Source organism: Microplitis mediator, chromosome 5 (assembly GCF_029852145.1).
Source record: "Microplitis mediator isolate UGA2020A chromosome 5, iyMicMedi2.1, whole genome shotgun sequence".
NCBI lineage: Eukaryota > Metazoa > Arthropoda > Insecta > Hymenoptera > Braconidae > Microplitis > Microplitis mediator.
In genome coordinates this window covers 6,272,985-6,288,076 of record NC_079973.1, presented here as the reverse complement: position 1 = coordinate 6,288,076, position 15,092 = coordinate 6,272,985, and the positions used below count along the sequence as shown (strand labels likewise).

Sequence of the window (15,092 nt, the reverse complement as noted above, 5' to 3'; positions counted from 1 at the left end):
GACAAAGTATACATTGGTGCAGCTCTAGAGCACGTATTTATCAATGTATAGCCAGATTGAATCTATTATTCAGTATTGCCGGCTAAAGATAGTCCTCGCTAAAGATAGGTAGAGACACCTTACAGGCCAATATACCGAGTAGAGCTGCGTGTTGTCTCACCGTATTTCTTGTGCTCTAATACGTCAGCGCTGCTTTCGTGTCAAGTTATTATTTCTTCTTAATATAAATAGATATAGTATATTTAGATAAAAAAAAAAATAGTGTCGCTGAAAATCAATCGCTGCACAATAATATTTTTCAACACTTATTTGAATTATCTGAAGTGTACACGGAAAGGAAATTATGGTAACTGATTCTAGTACGTTGATGATACATCGATCCAGAACGTTATGGTAATAATTACTTGGAATTATGGAAAATGCACTCACAATTTCTAGGAAAAGTTTACGAACTTTAGGGAAATTTCTGTAGTCATGGTTAAAGTTCCTGTATCGTATGGCAATTTAATTATGATAATGATTACCATAATTATGGGAATAGTTTCCTTAATTATATAGGAATAAATATTATACTCATATTGAAATGGTTTCTAGATGCGTATGGGAATAAACCCTGTACTTCATGGTAACTGTTTCCATAATATATGTAAAATATTCCCATACTATTATGGTAATCGTTGCCATACTACTATGGTAAAAGTTACCATATAGTATTATAGTATTGTGGAAATAATTCTTATACTATAAAGAATGTCTGAATGGTATGGTAATTGTTACCATATTATTATAGTAACTATTACCAAAATATTACTGTGATGGTTATCATTATATTATAAAAATGATCCTTATACATTATGGGAATTCTTACCGTTGAATATAGTAACGATTGACATAATAAATAATGACATAGGAATCATCACCATAATTTTATATATTAGGAAATATTCTTGTGTTATGTAGGAATAGAACCCTTATATATGGGAATGGTTACCATAACAATATGTTAACGATTACTATGATAGAATGGTAACCGTTACAATAATATTATGGTAGTCATTACCAAAATATTATGGTGATGGTTACCACTATAATATAATAATGATCTTCATACATTATGGTAACGTTTACCATAGTAGTATGGTAATGATTACTACTATGGTAATTATTAACATAATTTTATAGGAACTATTCTGATATCATATAGGACTGGAACCCATATGGGTAGAAATGGTTACCATAATAATATGGTAACGATTATTATGATAGTATGATAACCGTTACCATAATATAATGGTAATGGTTCCCATACTATGAAGAATTTCTAGATGTGATAGTAATCGTTACCATAATATTATAATAATGATTTTCATACATTATGGGAAATATTACCGTTATATATGATTACGTTTATCATAATAGTATGGAAATTATTATGATTATGACATAGGAATTATTACCATACTTTCATAGGAACTATTCTGATATCGTATAGGAATGGAACTCATATAAATAAGAACCCTCGCAGATTTGAATCACGGTGGAAACACCGTGGAAGTGTAAACACCATGGATCCGACGTGGTTACACGGCGGGTTTGTTTTATTTTACCACCGTGTATACACAGTGTTTCCACTGTGATTACGCGGTGTATCCACCGTGGCTTTGTGCCATTTCACCACCGTGGTTCCACGGTGGATACACCGCGTAATCACAGTGGTAAAATGAAACAAACCCACCGTGATTATAAACTGCCAGGGAATGGTTACCATCATTTGTATGGGTGCCATTTTCATAATCGATACTCCAAAAAGAAACCTGTTACCATACGATATGGGAACTATTTCTAAAATACATTGTAATTGTTACCGTAATTTTCTCTCCGTGTATATGGTTACTATGGGATATTATGTTGACTATTGATTATATTTTTTTTTGCTAAATTCAAATATATAAACTATTGATTGGCTCGAAAAATAAAATAAATATAAGATAAAAATAATATTCAGACAGTACTTATGATTTAAGTAATGGTAAGTTTTGCTCATACTATATTTTTTTGCGTGGGAAATATATGCGTGACAAACAATAATTTATAAATATCGACTAAAGATGACCAACATTTTTTTCACCCCTGACTATTTGAACTCGAGAATTTTTGTTATACTTTTTGCTTCTACTTAATCCATTTTTAATGGTTTGTTTCATGTATTATTGATTTTTATTTTTACTCTAAATGAATTTTTTGTTCTATTTATATATCAAAATGAGGTTATGCTATAAAATAAGTATAATAAGTATCTGTCTCTAAATCCTTTTCAATTTCTTCATAAATATTTCAGATAATTGATAAAATAAAAATTTCAAACAGTTTTTTTTTCAGAAATTTCTTCAAACTTGTGTATGAAAATTAAAAAAATTTCCTTATACTTGTGAAAAATTTTTATATGACGTCCGTTCCCATTCTTGTGAAAATGACCCCCCGTACTTACGAAAATTTTTCCACAACAAACAAAAAAAATTTCAATGATTGCAATTTCAAATAATTATTTCCCGCGTAAAGTTTAATTATTTGAATTATAACCCCGTGAAAGTTGTGCACTGAAGCATGTGACCTCCAGATATCAAATTATCGGTTTCGATTTTAAAATAAATAAAATTTGACAATTTTTATAAAATTAACTGAGGATCAATGAAAGAAAAAAATGGTAATTTTATGCAACCGAAATCGTTATCCCATTATATGAAAAAAAAAAGTCAATGGCAGTGATCTAACTAGCTGACAGTACTAATAAGAAAATTACAAGATAGACACACATAATTATACGACTACTGAGTCGTCTATGTTTTAACCAAAATAGTATTATAAAATCTACATATATATTTATATTTATTAGCAGCTTAGTTAACTATTATTAGAAATTTTATTATTATTATTCCTATGTTCATTTTAATTTTATAATTTAAACTATGTTCATTTAAACTAATCAAAAATGGACACACTTGTGCCATTATTACTGAAAAAATAAAAAAAAAGTTAATGAAACAAAGTTTACCCTGTTGGTAATTTATATAAAATTTATTTATTACTAAAGCAAACAAAACTAAAGATACATAAGACTGTTAGTTTTAACTAGTTTGTACAACAAATATTAAAAGTTATTTTAAATAAAAATAATAATAAAGTAGCTCTTCTATTGCACTGTAAAAAATTTGCGGAGTAAACGCGGAGTGAATCCGGAGTTGACGCAGACTGGATGATTTTTTACTTATTCAATTCCCTCGGAGTGAATTTCCCTTCGAAGAGGAGTTTTGGAAAATATTAATTTAAAAAAAAATTACTAATACATAGTGAGCTTAGATCTTTGATATTTTTACATTTATAATTACGGAAATTATTACGAGCTCCCTTTCCATATGTACAGTTACAAATTTTGTATTAAATTCAAGACAAATCGTGTGTTGCAAACGGTATACACAAATTTTTCTGTTAATTCAGCACCTTGCGTTTGTGTTGATCTTTCACACAAATTTAATGTTGAATAATTGAACACAAAATCTGTTATTTAGACAGAAAATTTTTCAAAAATTAACAGACTTTTCGTGTTAAAATTAACTAATAAATATAAGCATATAATCTAACCAACTTAAGTATACTGATCTACCCTTAGTACAACTGATGCCAATTGAGCAAACAATTAGTTCGATTTTCTGTGATTTTTCTAAAAAACGGAGCTATGAATTATCCTCCCGTAAAATGAGAATAAAAAAATCATTGAACCTGATCATAAAAATTTGAAAGTTATCGATGATTATATTTAATTGTAAATCGATTATGATTCAAGTTTCCTTGCAGACAATGCTGCTTAAATGCTTTGCTTGGAGTGCTCAGCTAAACAACACAAAATTTGCGTTAATTTTTGAATAACACAAGAAATGTGTTACATTCCAGGTTTTCTAATCATTCAACATGAAAAATCTATTAAAGTAAAGTAACACAAACGGTTTGAGTTGAATTAACAAATATCTGTGTTGAAAATCAACACAAAAAATCTAACTAAATCATTTTTTAACACAAACACACAAAATTTCTAACCGTGTATTAACGCGAAATGATTTTTAAAAATTATAAGCAGCTGATAATAAAACTTAAACAAAAATAATTCTACTGTGAGTAACAAACTGTTTTATGACTTCCATCAACCATACCACGAGATAACATTTCATATTGTACCGAAATATCAAATACTCCCATAAAAACTATGTCACTATAGCTATTAAATAATTTAATATTTTCTCTATGTATTATATATATGAAATTGTAATTTAGTGAGTTACTGAAACATTTTTCAAACTAAAACCATAATATTTTAAGTTTAATTATTAATATCTGAATGAATTATTTATTGAAATAATTATGTTTCTGATCAACAGCTGTTTCTATTAAATATAAATTCAAGTATTAAAACTCCAGACTGGAGTGAATGCGGATTGAAATAAAATCCGCGTCACTCCGAAATCACTCCGCTCATGAAAAAATCCCTATTCACTCCTTATGCGGAGCGATTTTTTTTCAAACTCCGAGTAACGGAGTGAATTCGGATTGCAATAAAATCCGGATTCGCTCCCGATTTTTTACAGTGTGACGGTTAAATTAATAAATAACTATTTATTATTTAAGAACCTATTTTTGTTATTTAACACACTTAAACACTTTAATTTATTTTATTATATCATTATATTAAGTAATGTAATTATTATCAACAGAGTTAAGCTCAAAAGTAAGTGTTTTTATAAGAATTTAGTGTTTATTTTATAGCTCGACTCACTTGGAATTTTTGATACCAGCTTTAGTGGTCTAAGAACCCTGAAGGAACGTAGCATACGCAGGTCGACGTCCACATTTGTTTCAGCGAACACGGTCATCGACCTAATCCAAGCATCATTCTAAAATTCTATTCCCTCACGTAATAGCCGTATGATATATTTATTTGTTTTTATTTTTACTTTCATTTTTTTATAATCAACGAGGAGACGAAGGAATGACAGGAACCCTCTTTGGATAATGTAGGACGTTTTGATTGAACGGTTTCGGGAAATCTTACTGCTACTTATTTTAGTCGTCCCGTCATTTTTTAGTACTTTTTTTGTGACAAGAGGGATAAAGAGGTTATTTTAGATAAACGAATCATTTTTAACTGTAAACATTTCATGAATTTTTAGAAAAAATTTCAAATATATAGACGGTATGTTTACAATTTTTTGTTTTCCTTTAGTTGGGAAATTATTTTTTCTGTTTAATATTTAGTAGGGTTTCAAGGTTTTTGGAATGGACAAATTTATTTACTTTTACCACTTCCTTATACTCCTTATACTGTGTGGAGTAAAATTTTTTTTTTTTTTTTGTTAGAGAAACAGAGAAAAATTATTTATGGAGCTAAAAAATTAATAAATTATGTTACAAATGCTATATAGTATATTGTGTGACACGGGATGAAACAAGACGATTTCAGACTAGGGTGAAGTTAGCTGCCCGAGCCGTAGGCAGTGCTGACAACACTCGCAGTCGGAAATCGTGTTTCATCCTGAGTCACACGCCATATTTTTCATGATTACCTGCATTAGAACTTCAAGTCCCAGTGTCAGCAGCCATTAAGAAACAAGTTAATTTCAAACCGATGATGCGTAAAATTGTTAGAGAATGAGAAATCTGTGATTTACAGTCACTCATTAAATAGTTAATTAGACAAAAATATTGTTTTCACTCATTTTTTATTGATTTTATTTGGTTAATTAAAACTTTCACTTAAAAAATGAAATGAATGAACTGAAGTGACAAGTAAAAAAATGAGAGTAATAAGGCTGCAAATGAAAATTAAATATAACTGACACCAGGCAGAAACATGCGTGTTTCTTCCCAAGAGAAGAAACACGCATGTTTCTGCCCGCTGTATGCAGATATTTTTGAATTACGAATTCGCTAGCAGTTGTTTGCAACAACGGTTTGAAATTAGTTTGTTTCGATTGGCTGTAGAGTCACTGAAACTTCAAGGTTCGATGCTGGTATCGTAAAAAGAATGTTGTAGTAAAAAGTAACGGTCAAAAAGTATAAGGGCATATGCAAAAAATTCATTTTTGCTCGGACTTTGAACCGATTGATTAAAATTATGAAATTTTTTCTGGAAACTATAAGAGCGCAGAAAAAAATTTATCACTGATTTATATCATTTTTCTCTCGTACAATAAAATAGTATATTACATACCTAGGCCAGTAAAATAAGAAAAGTCTCAGAGCACATGTAATTGTTGGCCGAGGCGAAGCCGAGGCTGACAAACATGTGGTCTGAGGCTTTCTTTTTTACTGGCCAAGGTGCGTATACTATTTTTCTGCTCGACGAAGCCGGAAAGTCGCAACTTCGTTTGGGGCAGCGGCCCGAAAGTTGCCACTTTCCGGCCGGAGGGCAGAAAAATGATTTTTTTATTAATGTAAATTCTTTGTACTTTTAGAAAACAAAAGAAAGAAAGAAAAAATTTAACGCCCTTACATTTTTCTGAGTGATATAAAGGACATAAATATTTATGTTATATAGCATTTGTAACGCGGAAAATTTCAAATGTTATTGTGGAAAAAAAAGTGATTTTTTTAAATAAAATTTTTAACAAATTTCCTGTATATTAAATACTGATAAGGATTAAAATGATCTATTATTCAGTCTATACATAAATGAAAATTAAATAATTTTTCTCCGATTGTGACAAGAGTAAAAAAAAAGGAGATTGACTCACCCAGTGACGACGACAAAAAAATCCATGATGTTCCAGATGTTGCGAAGATAAGACCCACGATGTAAAACAAAACCAAGCGCCAGGATCTTAAGACTTGCCTCGACACAGAAAATTCCGAGAAAATATATCTCCGTTGATTCGAGCTTCTGGGCTAGGATGGTCTTGTCGTGCTTCGGCAGATGTTCCTCGAGGGCGAGCACCACGCAGTTGGCGATGATGGTTAGTAGGACGGCGTACTCGAAGGGCGGCCACTCGATTATAAAACGGGTGTGCTTACGTATACAGTTGTCCTCCGACAGGATAAACAACGACGAGGGTCCTTTTGTGCCCCCGCCGGCACCCGCCCCTCCTCCTTGATCCCGGCCTGCCGGCATGTCCACCAGACCAGGTGACTAGAACAAACAATTACACATTAGTCATTACTATTATCACTTAGAACAATTCAAAGTAATGAATCGATTAAATAATAGCTAATTTCGATACATGGGAATAAAACGAGGGTTTGTGGTATGCTTGTCTTGGCGACCCAAGTCTCGGGTTATAACGCATGTTCAATTATATCGATGTAGGTACGAGTTCTCATTGATAATGTAACATAACCTAAGACGAGTGTTGACACAAGTATACCGGATTTTTCATTTTAATCATACGGATCAAACAATATTTTATTCAACGCAGGCCTGATTTGCGCGCATTATGAGATCTGCGGTGCGAACCCTAAACGCCTGTTTATCGACCGGCGCAAAGAAATTAAGTAAAGTTAAAGTAGATTACCTCGTTTTCCACCAGTGTTGTGAAAAGTGAGCTCCATCTATTAAATATTACTCTCTAAAAATGAATTAGTGAAATTAACTCCGAATCAGTGAATAGTCACGATTTCTGCAGCTATACCCTGGTAGCCAAGTTGGCAAAAAACTGGCGACAAACTAACAGCCGCGACTAGACGCCAAATCGGCCGCAAAAGTTGGTATTTCCAAAGTTCAAAGACACTTTCTTAGAAAGTAGGTGCCAAAAGTTGGAAATTCATAAGTTGACGGAAAGTTGCTCTCAATTTTCTCAGAAACCTGCGTTCGAATTGCGGCTCTTCCTTGGCGACAACTTTCTGAGAACGTTGGCGGTAACTTGTAGCCAAAAGTTGCAAAAACTAGAGTTGTCGTCAAGTTGGTCGCCAACTAATGAATACCAACTTTTTCACGAGCAACTCGTGCTATCAGGATAAGTATATCACTAATTCGACCAGTGGTATACTTATAGCTGCTTCCAAGTGCATATTCACTAATTCGCAGTGAATTTCACTAATTCATTTTTAGAGAGCATAAGAACTCGTTGAGCAACTTAAAATTTTTTGTCAAAATCTATGTTGAACGGTTAGTACATTAAATATGGTTACTTTAATTCATCATATGTATAGTGCTGTACTGCGTGGTTGTTGTTGTATTTATTTTATTAATAAGAATTTAAGTCATTAATTAAAACATGCGAGAGACTTTTAAATCAATTAAATCTGAATTCTAAATTTTAAAGTCAATGGTTTGATGTGATTTCCTGGATGTACCGTGTCGCTAAACAGCCACAGACTCCGCTTCGGCCCGTGTATGTGACCCTACGACTCGTGTTGAAAACATTGCCCTCGCCACATGAAGACTATCTTAGTATCCTAACTATGCAATATACTATTATTCAACGCATGCCTGATTATCGCGACTTATCATATCTGCAAAGCAAACCCTAAATGGTCGTTTACCGATCGATGGTTAATAATTTGTCAAAAAGCAAATGTCATTCTGTGTTCTTCAATAGCGTTTGATTACAGAAGTCATAAACAAACGCATTTGAATCCATAATCACATTCCGCTGATTTAAGGTTTACTTTGCTGATACAATAACTCGCAAAAATCAGGCATTTGTCAAATAAAGCACGTGGGCTACACAGAAAAAAAATTCTTGTGACCAGCACGATACGATTTTCTGATTGTCACAATACTCATGCACCCATTTGGAGGTTATTGTCATCCCAACAAGAGAATGCACCTCGAGTCGTCGGTTTTTATTCCCACTCTGGATGTTTTATGTGTTAAATGTTCTCCAACTTTTCTGTGCGCATGCGCAGTTCATAAATGTTCGGTGGTGGGGGCAATTTCCGAGGTGTATTCTTTTACTGGGACCACTTTAGTTAGGTTAGCGTTACGTATAGTGGTGCAACGATCGCATCGTGAATGGGAGTAGAACGGATCGTAACGTTAGCTATCCACATTCTTATCGTTCGTGTCCGTTACACACTAAGCACTCGCTGGCGGTCGTGCGTGTGCACCTACGACTCGTGTTAAAAACATTGTGCTTCTCGTATAAAGACTCATCCAGCCCACTTACTATGTAATGTACTATTTTACAACGGCTGTGTTTAAAATTCAATTGAGAGACTGTTAATTCATTAAAAAAGAAAATTATTCACAATGTCTAAAAAAAATAGGGGTTAACTTGGTCATCCTTACTGGTACGACCTCAATTTTGAGTAAAGAAATTTTTTTTTTGTTTTTTTACTTAAGGGAACCTGCAATAAAACGAAACGGATAAAATGAACTGGCACAAAAATTTTTTTTTCAAATTGGTGTCTGATTATATCTCAAATTTTTTTATATTGAGTCTTAAATAAAATGAAATTTCCCTATGAACTTATTAAATTTTAGTGAAACTTAAATTTATTTTTTTGTATTCGTGTTTATAATTACAGCGATTAAAATTGAAGTAACAAGTTTTGAACGCGGTTGTGTAATTAAATAATTATTAATTTATATTTGAATGTACACTATTATTATTATTACTAATACTAATATTATTATTATTCTATTATAGAATACATATTTGCAAGGTAAAGTTTACATGATACACAACAAACTTTGGGTAAAAGCGACAATAGATTTAGTGCAATAATGACCTGGTAGTTGGCTCAAGTTACCTTGGAACGAGATCGCATTCAGTAAAAGTTTTCACTATGAGACAAGAGCATTTCAAAAGCATTTTACTAAAGTGAGAAATTAAAGGAACTATAGATTTAAGGAATCGCTAGGATATTAACTTCGATATTGTATTAAAATTATAATAAATGTCTAGAATTAATGCATTTATATATTCAAAATTATAAAGTTTTTGTCTGTGATTAACTTTTTGACGTATTTTATTCCAACTAAACTTTGAATTAATTAAATATTCAAATGTTTTAACATAAATTTATTTAAACTGATCTAATAAAAATTTTAATTCCCACAAAGTTTTGAAGTTGCGTTTAAAAATAATTAAATACAGGTTGCGATGTATTATGACTGGAAATTATAATTTATTTAGCGGTTACGCTGATCAAAGTTATGTAAACTAGCAATTTTTTCTGCAGATAAATTCGCGGATGTTAAATTTCCGCATTGGCTTTTCAGTTAACTCATTCGATGGACTTTAACCTCACTCTATAGGTATAATGTTTTTTTTTCTATCTTTCTCTATAAAGCTCGTGGAAAACTTTTTAGCTTTGTTGGATAACAGAGATTTTTAACTTTTAAACTAGTAAACTTTTTTTTCCTTTTATAAACTAATAAAACATAATAAATTATTCCATATGAAATATATGTAAAGACTATAAAAATGTAAGCTCATATTGCCGATTTAACGGATAAAAAAAAATAAAAATAAAAACAACCACAATGTTATGAAATAAAATTATATAGTATACTATCTATAGATAAAGTTTTTATTGATTGCCATTATGTGTATACAAAAAAATTCAAATTTATTCAAGTAATATTATTTTATGACGGGAAAAGTAGAGAATTTGTATAGAATGAAATACAATATATTTATATATTATGTACATGTATATTTGAACGATTTAAAAACCCGGCTTTTTTATCAGTAAATTAAAAAAAAATGTAATTGATGAAAAAATATTTTTTCTGAAGTTAAAATTTTTGAGCTCAATTCCAAAAGGTACGAAGCCACCCGTGTAAAAAAAATTATTGAAAAAAAATTGAAAAGTGTTGACTACTTTAAACTTCAAAACTTCACACAATGACGAATTTTTTTTAAACTTTTGAAAATTCAAGAGAAAAATTAATAAATATTCTATTATAAAGATATGCTAAAACAAAAAACGTTCAGAAATAGTTCAAAATCAGTTTTTTTAAAATGTATTTTGCACTGAAAAAAATTATGAAACCTAGCACTTTTAATGGAGCGTAAAAAAAAGGATACTAATGAGTCAAAAACGTTAATTTGTAGTATTAAGTCAATCGTTTTTTTTTCTTCGGATTTTAAGAAGTTTAAAAAAAGTTTGTCACTGTTTCACTTTTTGAAGTTTAGATTAGTCAACACTTTTCCAACGATTTTTTTTTACACGAGCAGTTTTTAGTATTTTTGTAATTTCATTCAAAAACAAAGAAATTAAATATGTTGAATAACACGCTTTGAAAGGAATTGGAAAAACAGAGTTTATTTATCAATTCTATATAGTTGTAGAATTTAAAATCGTAATCATTGGTCGATTGATGTATTCGAAGTATATTTTTCTTTTTACAAGAATATCTTATTGAATGTTTTTGTACACTGAGAGAAAAAAATATATTTTTTCAAGAAAAAAATTTGATTGTGTCAAAAAAAAAGTTATTTGACATTCTTGTTTTTTATCTAATGTTGTTCAAATTAGTTTTGTATCTTATCAAATAATTTTTTTTCAAGTAAATAGTTTTACAATACCTAAGATTCGAACCCAAACCGATCACGCGATTTGAGGCTGTAACACGTTCAAAATTTTATTTGAATATTTGCTGCATTTACTTGTTTAGAAAATAACAATATTTTTTTTCAATTGTAAAAAAACAATCTTAATTGAAATAATTTATACTTTTTAAAGGTCAAAATACCGAAAACTGATGTGTGCACGATTTTAAAATGTAGGATTATCCTTTTGAGCAGAGTTCAACTTGATTTTCAGTAACATATGTATTGTATAAGTAACACTGGAGTGAAATAAATAACACAATAATAAACAAATTTCAAAACAAAAAAAATTATGTGACTGAAAATAGTAAATAATCTTCAAATACTCTACGTAGATCCATTCACTTATCGTCATTAAATGATACTAAACAAGTTGTAATTTTTTCTGAGTCTTTATACACAGTAAGAGCATGGTTTGATTCACCCCAGAAATAATTGTGGTTAAGATTGAAGAGTTCGTCAAGTTATTTTTAGTAAGTAATTGATATTTTCCTAAACAATAAAGAGAACCAAATTTTTATATATATATATAAACGCATAATTACATCCAATCTGATGATTGGTTTATTTATAAGTCAATGAAATTCGTAAGTATAAGTAGTCAATCTTAGTACTCCTTTATTAATATGCATTATATTAATACATATATTGAGTTAATTTCGTTTGTTTTGAAACATTTCTAGTCGTTTTGAATCGTATTTTTTGTCAGGGACTAAATGTAGAAAAATTGGATTCGGTGCAAGCTAATTGTGTTTAGATATATATAATTATTTTCGAAACAAAACGCGGCTAGAAATTTTTGAGTGCACCTACTTGGGACCCAATTGTGTCACCCAATGGGGGAATACGTGTGAGCAATACACATTTATAAATTTATAAATTCAAAAAACAAAAATTTTGACTGAATTATTATCAACATAGAACTAAATCAATACTATAAATCACATAAATCTAAAAGGAACAAAAATTTCTATCTTATAAAGTTACATGTTAAGCGGATATTTGAATATGCATTTCGTTACATATTGATTCACTTTGACTTTGTGAAGACACTTTGATTGGCTTTGAATGCTTATAAAAATGATACAAACTACTCTATTCGATTGATTTATAAAACATATATTTTATTCGTACAAAAAAAAATAATTTATCATTTTTTACCCCCAAAAAAGCATTCGGTTATTTATTACCTGATTCTAATTATCAAAATATTGTTTTAAATTAAATGCTTTGTTTTTTTTTCAATTTATAGAAAAGCCGTTCAGTATTTGAAACTTTTGAATTAAATTTGTTAATAATAATTACTCTTCTAATAAATATGTGAATTTTATTCGAATATACAAATTATTTTTATAGAAGATTCTCATTCATTATCAAGAGATCATCACTCATCTATTCAGTTATTTTGAGATATACTAATTAATATTATATTAGTGTACAGATCAATATTGCTACTCATACTATTTTTAATGCGCCATAAATCCAATTGCACCAATGACTATATATTTATAGATCAAGTATATTTATAATTAAATACTCTTGAATAGATAAAAATTTTACTTAGTAATCAAATTATAATTAATCAGTAATCAATAATTATAATTTCATTAGTTCTAACAAAAATACACTGAAAAATTTGCAGAGTTAACGCGAGTTAAATCCAAAGTGAATATGGAGCAGAAGTCTGTTTCTTTGTTCAATCCCTTTTGAGTAAAATTCACTTCTAAAAGATGTTTATGTTAATATGAAAATTCCAAATCGGAGTGATGCGGACTTAAATAAAATCCAGATCACTCCGAAATTACTCCGCTAAAAAAAAATCTCCCTATTTACTCCGTATGCTAAGTGATTTTTTTTAAACTCCGTAACTCCGAGTGACGGAGTGAATTCGGATTTAACTAAAATCCGTAATCACTTCGACTCAACTCCCAATTTTTTACAACATGGAAAAAAAAATAGGCGCTGCCTATAAAAACAGGATGCAGTCCTGTAGGAACAACAGGAAAAATCCTTGCTGCAACAAAATTTTTTTTTGTCAAAATTTCGAAATGGTCATACTGTTCGGGATCACCAATTTACCCAATATTTTCTCTGGAAATTGTAGATTAACATTTACAAAAATAATTATATCAAAAAATTATCAAGTCGTTTGATTTTTTTAATAATTTTTAAAAAAAGGTTTCAACTTAATTTAAAAATTTTTTTTTGACAAATATGACCATTGGCTAATCAAAGTAAACATATAAGTAATATGATATTATAAAGAAAGAAAATATATATATATATATATATATATATATATATATATATATATATATATATATATAAATAAATCTTACCTCCCCTCCAAAGTTAGCCCAGTCACCGAGACCACTCAGTCCGGCCGACCTCTGCCTTCTCCTGTACTGACTCGCGTATCCAGGGTCCCTTTGTGCCGCCTCTTGCGCTGCTGCCAACCTGAAGCATTAACAAAAAAATAGCTATAATGCCATCGTACACACAGAGACTGGTATGGCATAAAAAAACTCAACTGGGTAAAAAAACATGAGAAAAAAAAATCGAGGACATGAAGACATTGTTGGTAGGCTCAGTGCGACGACCTAGAACTGGTGAAAGAGTAACTCGGCTCAGATACACTGAGATGATATCAAGATATAGTATATCTGTGTATGGCGATTACTTGAAGCCTTTATCAATACGTCGATTTTGTTGTAGGGAGAAGTTAATTATTATATACGGAAAAAAAATAGAGAACAAATATATAATTAGTTGTGAAGACAACGAAATTAGTTTTGAAAGTAAAATAGTTTTTTTTTTCATCAAAAGTAATGAACCCCCACAATCAAACACTATAGAGGAACACAGGATGTCATTTGATTCTTGACAAATTATTAGCCACTGATCGGTAAACAGCCATCTCGAGCTTGCATCTATGATAAGATGCGATAATCAGGCATACGTTGAATAAACAAATTAATGAATTGAATACATTGAAATTCTGAAAAAGACATTGTTTGCTCTTTATAAAATATTATTTTATTCGTAGTGACTGTTTGTTCACTGTTCAGTGGGACACAAATAGAATAACAAATAATCATAGAAAGAATTGAACAAAATAGAAACACTAAGAAAAGATGTACTTTGTTTAACCTGAGTACACTATATTTCCTATGTTTTACTTATATAGTGAAGAAAATTAGACTAATTTTGAATTTCTATGCAAATGAAATCTTCTCGTTTTCGGGTAAAATAGGTTACCTTAAGCAAAATTATTAGAATTTGGTTTGTTTGTTTTTTTTAACAGGGGTCTGAACTCTTTTCTCTATCACACTCAAGTCAACAAACGGTACTATTCTCCTGCACTTGCGCAGTAAATAGAAACCTTGTCCACGTTTTTCTCTTCAACAAATGAACATGTTTTAAAAATGAAAACGTTGATTGCTATATTATAAAGTAATGCATCGAGCTTCATTCTTAATTTTGCATTTAGAGGTAAGAGAAAAACGGACAAAAATTACTATAGACCCTCCTTAATAAAATTTAATA

At 30.3% G+C, this 15,092-nt stretch overlaps 1 protein-coding gene across 2 annotated transcripts in view; it reads right to left on the bottom strand.

Moving 5' to 3' along the window:
• LOC130667394 (voltage-dependent calcium channel type A subunit alpha-1) overlaps nt 1-15,092 on the bottom strand; it is a 225,795-nt gene that overhangs the window by 81,651 nt on the left and 129,052 nt on the right. For both annotated transcript variants that reach the window (XM_057468927.1, XM_057468928.1), the window contains 2 exons: nt 13,886-14,003; nt 6,783-7,174 (listed from right to left, as the gene is read on the bottom strand). In XM_057468927.1, the coding sequence (XP_057324910.1) occupies nt 6,783-7,174; nt 13,886-14,003 (510 nt within the window). The remainder of the gene's footprint in view (nt 1-6,782; nt 7,175-13,885; nt 14,004-15,092) is intronic.